The sequence below is a fragment of the Bradysia coprophila genome, assembly GCF_014529535.1.
Source record: "Bradysia coprophila strain Holo2 chromosome X unlocalized genomic scaffold, BU_Bcop_v1 contig_132, whole genome shotgun sequence".
NCBI classification, from domain to species: Eukaryota; Metazoa; Arthropoda; class Insecta; order Diptera; family Sciaridae; genus Bradysia; species Bradysia coprophila.
This window is the reverse complement of record NW_023503297.1, coordinates 166480-179777: the sequence shown is the minus strand read 5'-3', so window position 1 is coordinate 179777 and position 13298 is coordinate 166480. Positions and strand designations below refer to the sequence as shown.

The 13298-nt window shown below is 36.1% G+C and overlaps 1 protein-coding gene across 3 annotated transcripts; it reads right to left on the bottom strand.

Annotated features, from left to right (window-relative positions):
• Positions 1-209: 209 nt before the first annotated feature.
• Positions 210-8560, bottom strand: LOC119067989 (sesquipedalian-1). 3 transcript variants are annotated; one of them, XM_037171348.1, is made up of 5 exons: positions 8241-8558; positions 8035-8178; positions 7766-7963; positions 7588-7701; positions 210-259 (listed from the first exon to the last, which is right to left on the bottom strand). In XM_037171348.1, the coding sequence occupies exons 1-5, from the start codon at positions 8296-8298 to the stop codon at positions 225-227; spliced, it is 549 nt and encodes a 182-aa protein (XP_037027243.1). In that variant the 5' UTR covers positions 8299-8558; the 3' UTR covers positions 210-224. The 3 variants fall into 3 exon arrangements, with proteins under 3 accessions (XP_037027243.1, XP_037027242.1, XP_037027241.1); XM_037171347.1 differs by lacking the exon at positions 210-259 and adding an exon at positions 3371-3779 and having other exon boundaries at positions 8241-8560; XM_037171346.1 differs by lacking the exon at positions 210-259 and adding an exon at positions 5978-6239 and having other exon boundaries at positions 8241-8560.
• Between the last annotated feature and the right edge of the window lie 4738 nt (positions 8561-13298).

The following is a 13298-nucleotide window of genomic DNA, read 5'->3' as shown; positions in this document are numbered from 1 at the left end:
TTTTGTCCAACTGTCAGCTGTAAATATTTAAGTTTATTTTTATTTATTTTATTTTATTTATTTATTTCATCAATGGCATAGGCCCCCTGACTACTTTCGGTATAATAAAATTGACAATTTGCAAATAACAATTAAAATAATTTAAATAAATTCATTAATAATGACGATATGCTTTTAACGTGGTTGAGGAGTACAGCGGCGACTGTTAAGTTCGTTTGCGTTGTTTAATTTGACTGACTGGATGCACTTAATGGCCCATCTGAAAGAGAAATGATTAGCAACAGCCAGTCGACTAGACCAGCAGATATTTGCACAGGTCGAGTAGACCTGGAGTTCGTTTTTTTAAAGTCGTGAGACTCGATTTGGCTAATCATATTCTGATTAGAGTTAGAACCATTCAGTACAATCAACATTTAGTTTAATCGGAGGTTAGGCTTAGGCTGAGTTAAAATTATGACAATAAGTTAGTTCTTGAAAAAAGACGAAATTAAAGTTCAAAATGAAAGTTCAAAATTCACTGGTTATTTAACGTTTCATAAATTCACGAACTACAACGTCGTCGGGCCACAGTTTACTATTGACTATTGAGTGAAAAATGTTAGAGTTAACTGTGATCCGAAACGATACAAAGGAAACGCTGTTTATATCTACATACGTTCTTCTGCAATAGATACTTAACAACGTCCTTCTCGGTAACAGACGGATGAAAATTGGAAACATAGACAACCCTTTGTCTCTCGGACGGCATTGAAATATTTGGTGAGCCCATTGAATCGTATCGCGGTCGTACTGTAGGGTTTTCGACTTCATCGGATACCTGTGCAGAAACAGACGGTTTGGTCGGTACATCGGCCGAGGGACTAGAGCCGGCGGTTGGAGTTCCTAGTTCAGTGAGATTGACTTTAAAATCGGTGTTACTACTGCGCCGTGGGTAGATTGACATCAGGCTGAGTGATCATAGACAGTGGATTTGTTCCACATACACTAGGAGACTTGACTAAAAGACTTTCAGGTTGCATTTCGTTTGCCGACGAAGAATTACTCACTGAGTCGTTTGACTTTGTAACTTCATTTACAACGTTAGCTGATCGGGTTACCAAAAATACGGAACTGTTATTACTCGACGACTTAGCGTTTAGAATCTGATTTCGATTACGATTACGCATATTTTTGGCAGCGATGAGCGTTCGTTGGAGATAAGATGATGACGAGATGGAATTAAAGTTATTGAATCGAGGAGAAGAAACGTTGCACGAGCGTGTCCGAATTATGCAACCGTCACAGAACCATTGAAGATTCGGCATTTCACGATAGCACAATAATGCATCTTTACTAAAGTTAACACACTCAGCGTGAAAGGATTGACGACATACTCCATCACAAATAATTTTATTTGGATTGCCATTCCGGAAACAGCCGCCACACAGCACAATTATTCATTTTTTTGATTGAACGTTAAAACTCAATTGGAATGGAAAAAATATGAAACGTTTTGTGACGATGCAAAATGCAACATAGCGCACTCTATTCACTTTGGCGTGAATGACGTAATTTTTTCACTAGTGAATTAGAACAATTACAGATGAGTTAAGTCCAACAAATAAAAAAAAACGAGACGCTTAAGTCCCCGCACGATACAATGATACAGTACTCCTAAAAGCGTCCTTCCAACTCTACTTTTTAGGGCATAAACACATGATTCTTGAATACTGAAAAAGGTATTTAATATTATTGCAAATAGCTACTCGTTACGAAGAATTGGATGTTATGCGCAACTGTGAAAATTGTCAAAACGAGGCGAAGCCGAGCTTTGTAACGAATAGTGGAGTGCTGTTGCTTTTTAAACATCTGCTTCTTCTTTCTTTGTTTTTTTTTTTTGAAAGGATACTCGAGTTGTTTGAAGGGGTGACACGAACACAGCAACGTTAAAAAGAGTATAGTGAAATCTCTACTTGAATATTATGCTGTACTGCACAATGATTGCTTTTGCTAAAGAGGTTTAAGAATTGCATTCATCACAATGTGCATCTGGGTTTTGCATGCATTGCATAGGCGATAATTGTACACTCTACGTCATCATATAAATTGTATGGCTAGGAAAAACTGCATTAAAAAAACGACTTTTTCTTAGTGTATGAACTTCTGATACTGACATCGTTGAACAGATTAGTTTTTTATGCCAACGAGTGATAAATGCTTTTTTAGACACTAGATGGGTAAAAAAAATGGCATTCAAGGCCACAGACCTAAAAAAACATTTATCACCGATTTGCATACGTACCAATTTCTTCTACTTTTCGTCATTGCATTCACAAAATATAGTTTCGTAACTGATGTGTAAATAAAATTAGACGAGACAATATTCATTTAAAAATCGTTTATTGATAAATATTTACAGTTTATCTACAATTATAACTTCACAACGTGTCTATTAGACACTGTCTAAACTTCCATTTTAAAAAGTAATTTAATTTAAAATATTTTTGCTGATATTTAAAATTGATTATGGTGCCTATATAGGATCCATATTGTAAGATCTATTTTCGATAAAATATACATCATTCAATCAGGTATATTATCACTAAAATGACAGGGTTGTTGGCAAACTTATAAAATGATTTATGTCCGGTATTGAATATCTCTGGAGTGGATAACTTGTTACTCTTGTATCGGGCAGACTATTAGCTATTCAACCGATGATTTGTGAATATTTTAAACTCTCTAAGAAATAGGAGTCATTGGGTACTACAGTGGAACTGAAACAGGACCAGGAAAACTTCCTATAAATGAGAACATCGTTGCAAACCGTAGTTTTGATGTTTCAAGCACTACTTTCGACGCCCTCAGCATGTAAAATCCATTAACATAATTGGGGATAAAAAGATGAGAAGTAGAGTTTTCGAGTGAATTTGTTGATCCGAAGCACAGGCGAGTCATGTAAAAAACATTTAAATGGTACAGTCATTTCAGTGATTTATCTTATACTCAGGATTTCACAACGAAAGGGAAGAGTGTGTTGGAGAACACGGGGAGTGAATCAAAAATTCAGAAAATTGAGTGGACGTCCCTTTGGGACGATTCCAGTCAGTTCTCACTGTTGAAGTTTAGTTGAAATGTACTGAACTTTGCTGACGAAAATCTTTAGATAAACTTGGTAAAATCAGGAAATAGGCTCTATCTGTAAACATTGATGCATACAACAAGAAAAATTGTGTTCTGGTGCCATGAGGAGTCGCTGTAATATGTTATAGTAGCGTGACATTTTTACTTGTTCACAGAAACATTATTTTTTATGTCAGTCTCTCGACTGTGAGTATTATTATGTGGTTGTAACTATGTAAATTCTGAGATAGGCAAGCCAACATTTCGATTAGAGAGTAGAATTTCTCTTTATTTTTTCAATATTAATTTTGTGTACAAAAATATTGCAATGGAAATCGATTGAATCACTGTAATCCACACCTATAACTATAAACTCAAAGAATTTTGTTTACGTTTTTAATTGCTGTTGGCACACACTCACCTATCGTTCATCATTATAGAGTATAGAAAAAGTGCATTGATTTATCGTACATTCGACAAACAATTTTTTTTTTAAATCTTATTTACATTTGTGTGGTGTTTTCGGGTAATCAGAATAATGTGTTCTGATGATCAACATATTCCGAAATGGCATTTAATGGCACTAATGAGAAGTATTTAAAAGTTCTATTCGGTTTTTGAGTGTTCTTCGATTTATATTTAAAAGTGTGATTCCAGTGGTTTGTCGTAACATGTTTCTATTAAAATAGGAAAGAAAAGAAAAAAAAATCTTGAATTAGATAACGGAAAACGTCCAGAAAATTTACATTCAGTCGAGGAATAGAAACTTCGTTATTCTTCTGAACTAATTAATTGATAAAGAAAAACATTATTTGCAGTTATCACATTCGTCACGGTTAATTTCTCGCACAAATAGTCAGAGAATCCGTCGACACAATACTCATTCCGATTATTAACTTTCTGGTTGTCCGACCAATTTCTAATGATATTCTAATTTCTAAAAAATAATTTACTTAATCTATCGTCATTATGCAATTCAATCACATTATGTGGCACATTAAATCGGAAATCATCATAAATTTTAAGTAGAAAAAACTTTTGTGCTCCATTACAATTCCAATGTTGCAATTTAATTCTTTTTTTAATTGTTTAATCTCCGGATATTACAGTTTACCATACAATAACGTAATCCGATTGGCTTACAGGATATAATCAAGTTAAGATTATTTATTCTTTATTATCAAATCGTATAATGGTCGAAATCAAATGATTGGTTGATGATGGTTGAAAAACAAGTTGGACACGTTGAGTGACCGCACTATCAGGGCTTATTATTGGGAATGAAAATTCAGAAAATTAGAAAAATTCCGAATAATTTTGATTTTTTTTCGGAATTTTTCGGGGTTTTCCGAATTTTCCGAAATAAAATTCCCAATAATAAGCCTTGCTCACGATTTATCACATTCTACTAATTCTTAGTTTCCTCTTAGCAAAAAAGTACTCCGCGTGGACAAAATTTAATTTTTTCAATTTTTCCCTTGTTTATTTGAAAGTTCGCTCTCTCACGGCTCTCTCACGGAGTACTTTTTGTTGAGTGGAATGGACACTTCAACATCTGTTTCTACTTCCTGAATTATTTGCTTCGAATTATTGTAGCATGCGACTAGTTCTAATTACTGCTAGACAAAAAAGTGTTTAAAATCCCACATGTCACGGATAACTTTCACTGCAGATAGATACAATAGATACATCTGTGGCAGATAAAGTAGATTAGTTCAAGATAGAGATACATGTGACTGGTGAGAGTTTCATATCTTGCTTGGCAGTGAGCACATAACTCGTTTTTTTTAACCGATTTTGTTTAACTTTTTGCGAAAACCATCTATTTTGAAAACAATTTTCAATCTCGATATTGTTAACCCTATGCAGACATCTGTAAAACTAATTCTATAAAAATGGTTCAACAGTAAAGCATTTAGGACTGTTGCCTCCATCAAATTTTGTACAGGTCTGCTAACCTGAAGAAAATTAAGGTAAATAACAGTGTGTCATCATACATTTTGCGAACCAATTCTCATACCAAATCATCGACCAAGTAGAATCAGACCTGGTAATGTCTCAGTCTTTTTACCTGTTTACAAGTTTGTGTACTTAACTTAAAAATCGGACATTTTCGTTATTCGGTAATGACTTAAAAAACGTAAATTGTATCGATGGGTCTAATGAAATAGCCGAAATACAAACAACATCAAAACAACTCCTTCATAATCAGCGCCTATTTTCGAGAATTGAAATTCTTAAATATCTCGAAAATTCTCGAAATGATTTAACGGTGGCGGGACATTTGAACACGGTCAATTTCGTCAGGAATATCGTTTTTAGGACGATTATATCGTCTAGAAAAACGATTATATTGTCTTCTCAAAAACGATATTAGCGCCTAAAAAATGATATTTTTTAAACGATGATATCGTTTCTGACGATATAGACCGTGTAGAAAGGTCACCTCTCCGATTTCAGAATTTTCACCGAAAAAAACCAAGCAAGATTGAAACTGTATAATTGTATAATAGAGCTCTATAGAGTGTGTGTTGTTTGTATTGCGACTGTAATTTAGTTCTGGTGGAAGCACAAATAGAGGCAAAATTAATTTTTTTAATGTTGTCACGTCAATTTTACTTAATCTAAGGAATTTCTTCTTTTAAATCATTTATACATAGGATTATGTACATCTTGGGATTGGTTCAAGAATGACAAGAATTTTACAAAAAAAAAATTAGGAGAATTTTATGTGTTATTATTCCTCGACTAAATTATGTTTTAATAAATAATTTGTTTTATTAAATAAAAACTGTAAGCGTAAAAACAAACAAAATTCTGTTATTCTGTTGAGAAAAAAACCACCATTTAACCGATGGATTCTTCCCTTTCTTGCTTTTTTCATCATTTTGAAGAGACAGAGAGAGTCAGCGGCAGGCATAAAACCCAAATCACCAAAAACAAATTAATCTATAAATTTTTACATTATAAAACAATAAGCGGTTCATCAGCGACAGAATTAAGCCTTCGTCGTTCGGTTAAATCTTTCAGAATGCCGCGCTCAAATGCTTCGTGCAACTGAATAAAAGAGAACTCGTCAACAGATGTTGGCTTTTGATTAATTGTTGTAACGGCACCATCGCTGGATGTAGTAATGACTGACAACCCACATATAGTCGGAAAGTGTACGATAAGTCGAAGAGAGATAATGAAATAAAAAAAAATGTTTTAGATTAGCGACCACTTTTCAATTTTAATTTAAAAAAAAAACAAAAGCCGAAGCAGACATGGCAGCCGATCCATTGTTTAATTAGATTTCAGTTGTAAATGACGGTGTAAAACAGTAGATTCTTCAGTTGATATTTGGAAACAATTTTTTTTAAGATGATACACAGTCGAGTTCATGTAAAATTCAAAATTATAATTAGTTGGGTGTGGTATCTAGACTCTGGTTGGGTCGAAACATTTTTTTTTTTAAATTGTACCAGCCAAGTAAAAACTTTCGATTTTACATGAAATCAATCCGGATCAGCTTAGAAATTCGGTTACTTTACCGAACAAGCTATTTCATCTACATACACTCCCAAAACCGAGGCGCAGTTCGTTCCTCAAGCAGAGAGCTCAAGATCTCTTCTAAACAATGACTCGACCGTCACATCTGTGCCGAATTATTTGGAAGAGCATTTGTGTGTGGATTGGATATAGACGGATAATGAAAAGAGGTAATCAGGTAGGCAAGTGATAAGAGCGTAGAGAAACCTATAAATCAGTCTTTGAAATGATGATTTTGTAGACATGTTATTTCGGATATAGTCGCGACGGTATTCGTATTGGGCATTGAAGCTCCCCAGACAAAATGAGTGCGCATAGTTTTAAGAACTGATGATTGTGCTCTGTGCGGATAACTCTTCACTGCCTCACCATGACGTGTTTATGCTTAACCAGTTTCAGCAGAGAAGAAATTCCTACCTCATTAGTACAACTTATGCATTTTAATGGACGGAAACGAAAACTAAATTGCCATGTAGCTTTGTTTTGACTTAATTTTTATGATAATTACGGTTACGTAATACAGTCGATGACTCACATTTGAGAATAAACTGAGGCTTTACGGAACAAGCGTATTTTCATCACAAAGTTTGTTAAACAGAAAATTGAAAAGCAATTTTGGGAATGAAATTGTTGTTGACTAACGAAGAGACGTGGAATTCGTCAAGCCATTGACTGATAATTTGTTGTTCGTGGACGTGAAAAAATCCGTCAGAACACACCTAGCAGATATTTGATCTTTTGTCAGTTAGAAAAGTTAATGACGTCCACAGGGCTGACCTTCACGATACAATAGGTGACAATGATAATAAAATAGAGAAACAGCATAAAACTGAAAGCCGTGATTTAGTGTGAGCTAAGAAATCAGCATAGCATTTTAGTCCTCAAAACACAATCAAATTAGCAAAACAAACAGAGAACGGAAACCCGAATGGCATTATGACAAGTTCCACTTACCTTTTTCGCCTTCAAACGGCGTAACGTTATTTGGTGGCGGAGGTGCTGGCCTATTGAATGGATTGTGTCGCCTAGGTGGTGGTTGCGGTGTTATTAATTTATCAGATGTTGCATCTGCAAAGGAATTGAATGTAAATTCGAATTGGCGTTTTCCATTGGTCGTGATCCCATTTCGTACCCTTGGTTCCTTCAATTTCCTCCAATTGTCGCTGTAATTCGGAGACCATTAATTTCATGTACTCGTAGCCAGCACATGTAAGAGCTTTCATCCATCGTTCCATCAAGTCTTGAGATTCGGCGCTTAGAAAATATGTGCGATTGTTTATGCCGTGAAATACTACTTGGAAGCAATACTGTTCGCCGTCTTCTGCTAATTCTGAGTGAACATTCATTGTAAATTGTCAGTGAATCGATCAAACTATCCCGTATCCCGCATTGATGTTATACCTATTGTACAGCCCTCCAAAACGATTACTCCCAACGGTTCCTTTTCGCCTTTCTTCTCGAAATAGAATAGGAGATTTCCTTTGAGCACGAAGTAGCGTCGTTGATAGTTTTTATTTACTTCTCCTCGCTTCGATAGCCATCCTTCTGAAGTCGGAATTTAGTTTTTTTGTACCGGGGATTTCCTCGTCTATTAAAAATTGAATTACCTAGATCCACCGGAGGTGAAGTTGCAAACATACACAGATTCTTCTCGTTTATTTTCATGATTCACAGTACTCCTCTTCGGATCTATTTAATAACAGATCGGGGACCACTTATCACACTAAATTTTTTTATAATCACAAGTCCACTGACAATGTATGATTGAGCTTATTTTATCAATGCAATTTAAGTATTGCGCTTGACGAAACATTCAACGAAAATTCTTCAATTCATTTCGACATTAATGTGATGGTATACTTAGTTCTCTAAATTTTTTTTAGTTTCTCAACAAAAGTTTTGACGTAACGAACTAAAAAAAAATTCACCGTCATTTTTCCAATGACATCCAGCTTGAACGGTTAGTGGGTTTTAGTGCGTTTTAGTCTTGAAGTGCGGGTTTAATGTTTAATGTTATACTCGAGAGTTGGCGAGGTGGCGTTTTGTCGTTTTATCATCTACCCTTGTGGCCTGCACATGGGCAATATTATTTAGCAACCCTAACTAGTATGTCAAACTGTCATACATGACATGTCCTGTGTTATGTTTTGATATGAATCAAACAACAAAAATGTTTTTAGTGGAGCGATTTCAGCGTTTGTTTTTAATATTTAAACAAAATAACGTAGAAAAGGGATTATGGTTCCACGCTCAGTGGGACATATACAGTCCGGTAATCAGAATCGGAGACTTGGAAGTCAAGTTCGAAAAAGATATAAAGTATCTGGGTATAATTCTTGACGAAAAGCTAAATTTTCAAAAACACATCGGACAATTGCTGCTGGAGGTGGAGAAAAGATTAAACATCATCAGAATGTTGGCAGGGAGCAAGTGGGGTGGACATCCCGAAACGTTAATCACGATCTTGAAAGCAATAGTGAGGGGCAAAATTGATTATGGAAGCTCAGTGTACGGAAGTGCCAGCAGAAAATGGTTACACAGACTAGACGTCGCGTACAATAAAGGCCTGAGGATTTGCATGAGGGCGCTTAAGACCACCACCGTACCTGCGTTAGAGGTGGAAGCTGAATCAGTACCTTTAGAAATCCGAAGAAAATATTTAGCTGAAAAGGAAATGCTGAAAACCTTCGAAAGGAAACTTCCCATGATGAAAAGACTTGAAAATGTCCAGAATAATTTCGACGATTATGGGCTTCCCTTCCTGGAATCCGCTTGTGTCAGGAACTCGAAGCTGGTTGGGATGATTTGTCACGCCGACGCTCAAAACTTCCCGGACAATTTGACAATATCGGAAACTCTAGAACCGAATGAGAGAGTGGCGAAAAGGCATCTGAACGATAAACAATGGAAGCATCTAGCCGAGACAAGAGTCAGAGACACGTACAGTGGACACTTCAAACTTTATACGGATGCATCTAAGAGAGAAGGTGGAAGAGTTGGTATTGGACTGTCGGATGGTCGAGGATTTGGGGAATGCGAGCGCCTATCTGAGATGTTCCAGATTACCAATGCAGAGCTAGTAGCGATTCTCAGGGCGGTATTAAATCTGGACGGAAAAAAATTGGAAAAGGTAGTGATCTTCACAGATTCACTGAACGGTTGCATGTGGATAGAAGAAGGACTGGAAGATAACTACTTGGTTCATCTAATAAGGAAGGTGATCGGAGACAATAAGGGAACAGAATTCTGCATTCAATGGATACCGAGTCATGTTGGTATATGGGGGAACGAGCTTGCCGATGACTATGCCAATCGCGGTAGCCGGTTGGAGGAAATTACGGATCTGAAAACCACTTTTTCGGATGCAAGACAGGAACTAAAACGAAAAATGATGACAGAATGGCAGGAGCGATATCAAGAATCAGCCTGAACAAAGGGAAGACACACTTTGAAATCCAGAAAACTGTCAAACTGAAACCCTGGTTCAAAAGTAGTGAACTGAACGGCGGCGAAGTGAAGATCTTGACCAGATTAAGAACCTGACATGGACTATGTGGTGTGAAGAAGAAAATGTTTAAATTGCGAGACTCCGAATTGTGCGAACAGTGCCAAATGAAAGAATATCTGGAACACATTATGTTGAGATGCTCGAAACACGAAACAGTGAGAAGAAGATTTTCGGAACTGATACAGAGCAGAAATTTGACCGAATTGCTAGAAAAAATTGACCTGGTTCGATACCGCGCGATCGTAAAGTTCTATCGGGAAGCGGAATTGGATTTTTAAAGTGAAAATATAAACAGGGAGACCTTGGCTGAACACGGTTCAACCGAAATACGCCACAAGATTATTGGAACAACAACAACAACAACAAATAACGTAGAAGACAAATGAGAAAATCCAAGAAGGGAAACAGAATCGACTCATTACACGTGAAGTGCAAAAAAAATTAAATTTTGTTTACAATGGAAAAATAGAAAACGTTCCTTCCGTAAACAGTACGATCAATTTTGATTTATTTGTTCTCGCCGGTGAAAATAAACACAATAAAGTCCAAAATGTTAAAATACAAATCCACTGAATGATAGAAACAAATTTTTATTGCAAATTTCCAATGACACAAATTTCACAAAACAATTTTTCGATACAATTTAATCTCGTTTAATTACATCCTCATTTTGCACAGTTTTCTTTCACTTTTTATAATTATCCTATAAGCACTGAACATTTAATACAAAAACCACTGAATAAAAAAGCAAATCAAGCAATACATAACAATAAACAGAATCCTAAACGAGCCATCAGAACAGTCGGAGCGTTTGCTGCGACTGAGCCCCGTACAAACCCGTATATCTATTGCGTACGTGACCCTAGTGCGTCTGTGTGCTTTGACCGTAAGCCTATTGCGCCGGTTAATGTAGTTAAAGTAAAATTATTATGGAATGTGTACATCTTAGAAATTGCGCATAGCGCAATTACGAAGCCCCGTACGACGTTCCTTTCAAATAAAACAAAAATTTCAAATAGCCCTAAAATTTTAATTTATTGAGTATAAATACACATAGGGCCTAGCATCGGCCTCAGTCCGAGGATCCAATTTTTTTTTTCAACTACATTCTATTCGGCCTTTGATTACCTTCCAAATGAAACAAAAAATACGGAAAACGGATGAAATTTGCTCGAGTTATATGTAAAATACACATAGGGTCCTAGTAGCGGCCTTAGTCCAAGGACCCAAATTTAATTTTTTTTCAACAACATTCTATTCGGTGTTCTATTATCTTTCAAATGAAACAAAAATAACGAAAAACGGATGAAATTTACTCGAGCTGTATGTAAAATACGCATAGGGCCCTAGTAGCGGCCTTAGTCCGAGGACCCAAATTTATTTATTTTTTCAACAACATTCTATTCGGCTTTTGATTACCTTCCAAATGACACAAAAATTACAAAAAACGAATGAAATTTACTTGAGTTCTATGTAAAATACACATAGGGCCCTACTAGCTTTTCACTTCTAAGGCCCTAACTCACGGTCCACTCACCCGATTTTAAAAAACTTGAACTTGAACTTGAAACTTGAAAAAAACTGGATTGGTATTGACAATACCTATCATTTGCCGTGTCATTTACATTTCCATCGTTTATTTTGCCATAAATATCACCAAAAGACCTTAAATCACTTAGGTGGCCCTAACTCACGAAGGGCCGACCCGAATATGCCCATCTTCGAACTTAGCCTCACTATTTTGACTATCTTGCAGGGAAAAAAAATTTTTGAAATCGGATTTGATTTACTCAAGATATCGACGTGACGGACAGACGGACAGACGGCCCAAATTTTTATTGCGGATTCGTCATCTATGAACATAGGCAAACACTTTGCCCTCACCGTCTGCTTCGAATTCCATCAATTACACACGGCATCGTAATCCTATAAGCCCCTTCGTACTTCGTACGGGGCTAAAAATATGAGATCAGCTGACAACGAAATTTTGTCAAACAAAATGGCTACTGACAGCGCAGAATGCTTTTTCAAGGAGCATCGGCACCCCAAATGGTGGTTTCCTATTAAAACTAGCATTTCCATAAAAAAGCGCCATCTTGCCAACTCTCGAGTGTAACTCTATGGGACAGATTTATGTAATCGGTGTATACGGAATCACATAACGTATAAGTTAATATCACTAAATAAAACTCTGACAATTGAGCTGAAATCTAAAACTTCGACGAGAGGAAGGTATGACCCGTATGACCGATCAACCGATTTGTCGTGCACGCCAATGAAAGTAAACTCTATAAATATGCTCTAATGTCAAAAGTTGTATGGAGCGGAGGAAATAACGATTTCATCTAAAGAAACTCACTTCTCAATGATTTTCATTGAAAGGTGAGTTTGTTTATATGAAATCGCTACTTTCTCCGGTTTCTATGGAAAGACCATACCTGGTTTGTACATTCATTGGTGCACGCATGTTAAAATAATTTAAAAATGAATGCTCTTACAAAATCTCTACGTCATCCTGGCTGACATTAGACCATAGGTTTGTTCCAAGTAACTGTAAACACGAATTTTCACTGGCCGAACGAACACGATTTCATCCACAGAGATCGGTTTTCATATAAATATTGATTAGGTTATGTCTCTATGGATGAGATTGTACAGTAATTTGACAATTCGTATTTAACAGACCCGTTGATTATACATTCATTATGACAAAGTTCTGAAAGAGACTCTGAGAAGGCGGTGCCTCACAAATTGCGTCAACGGCTATAAACTTTATATGGAAAGTGCAACTTAACAAAAAAATCCGAATATTCCTAAAAAAATACTTTCTTCAAGTTGATTTCACACACAATCTGCACTGAGTGCGTTTATCAATTTCGGTGTCATCCGCCTTCGTAAATGTCTTAACCTGTTCTTTCAGAACCTTGGATTATGAGGGGATATACGTTTATGTATGATATTGTCGTTTGCATGAAAGTTGGTCGAAATAAGCGCACGAGTCCAATGTTCTGAAGGTTATCATGGCGGGTGGCACCCAAATTTTGACAAAGAGACAAATTTTGATATTCATTACAAATTGTATTAAAAGAAAACTTGAATAAAGGTTATTTTTGTATCATGTTGACATTTCACATAATGTATGTCTAAACAATGTATG

Excerpts from the sequence above, each read along its gene's own strand:
- LOC119067989 (XM_037171346.1), bottom strand. The coding sequence starts at position 8,298 with ATGAAAATAAACGAGAAGAATCTGTGTATGTTTGCAACTTCACCTCCG. Across the intron at positions 7,702-7,765 it reads GGAAATTGAAGGAACCAAGG|ATGCAACATCTGATAAATTA; the intron begins GTACGAAATGGG and ends ATTCCTTTGCAG. Across the intron at positions 6,240-7,587 it reads GCCGTTTGAAGGCGAAAAAG|TCATTACTACATCCAGCGAT; the intron begins GTAAGTGGAACT and ends GTGGGTTGTCAG.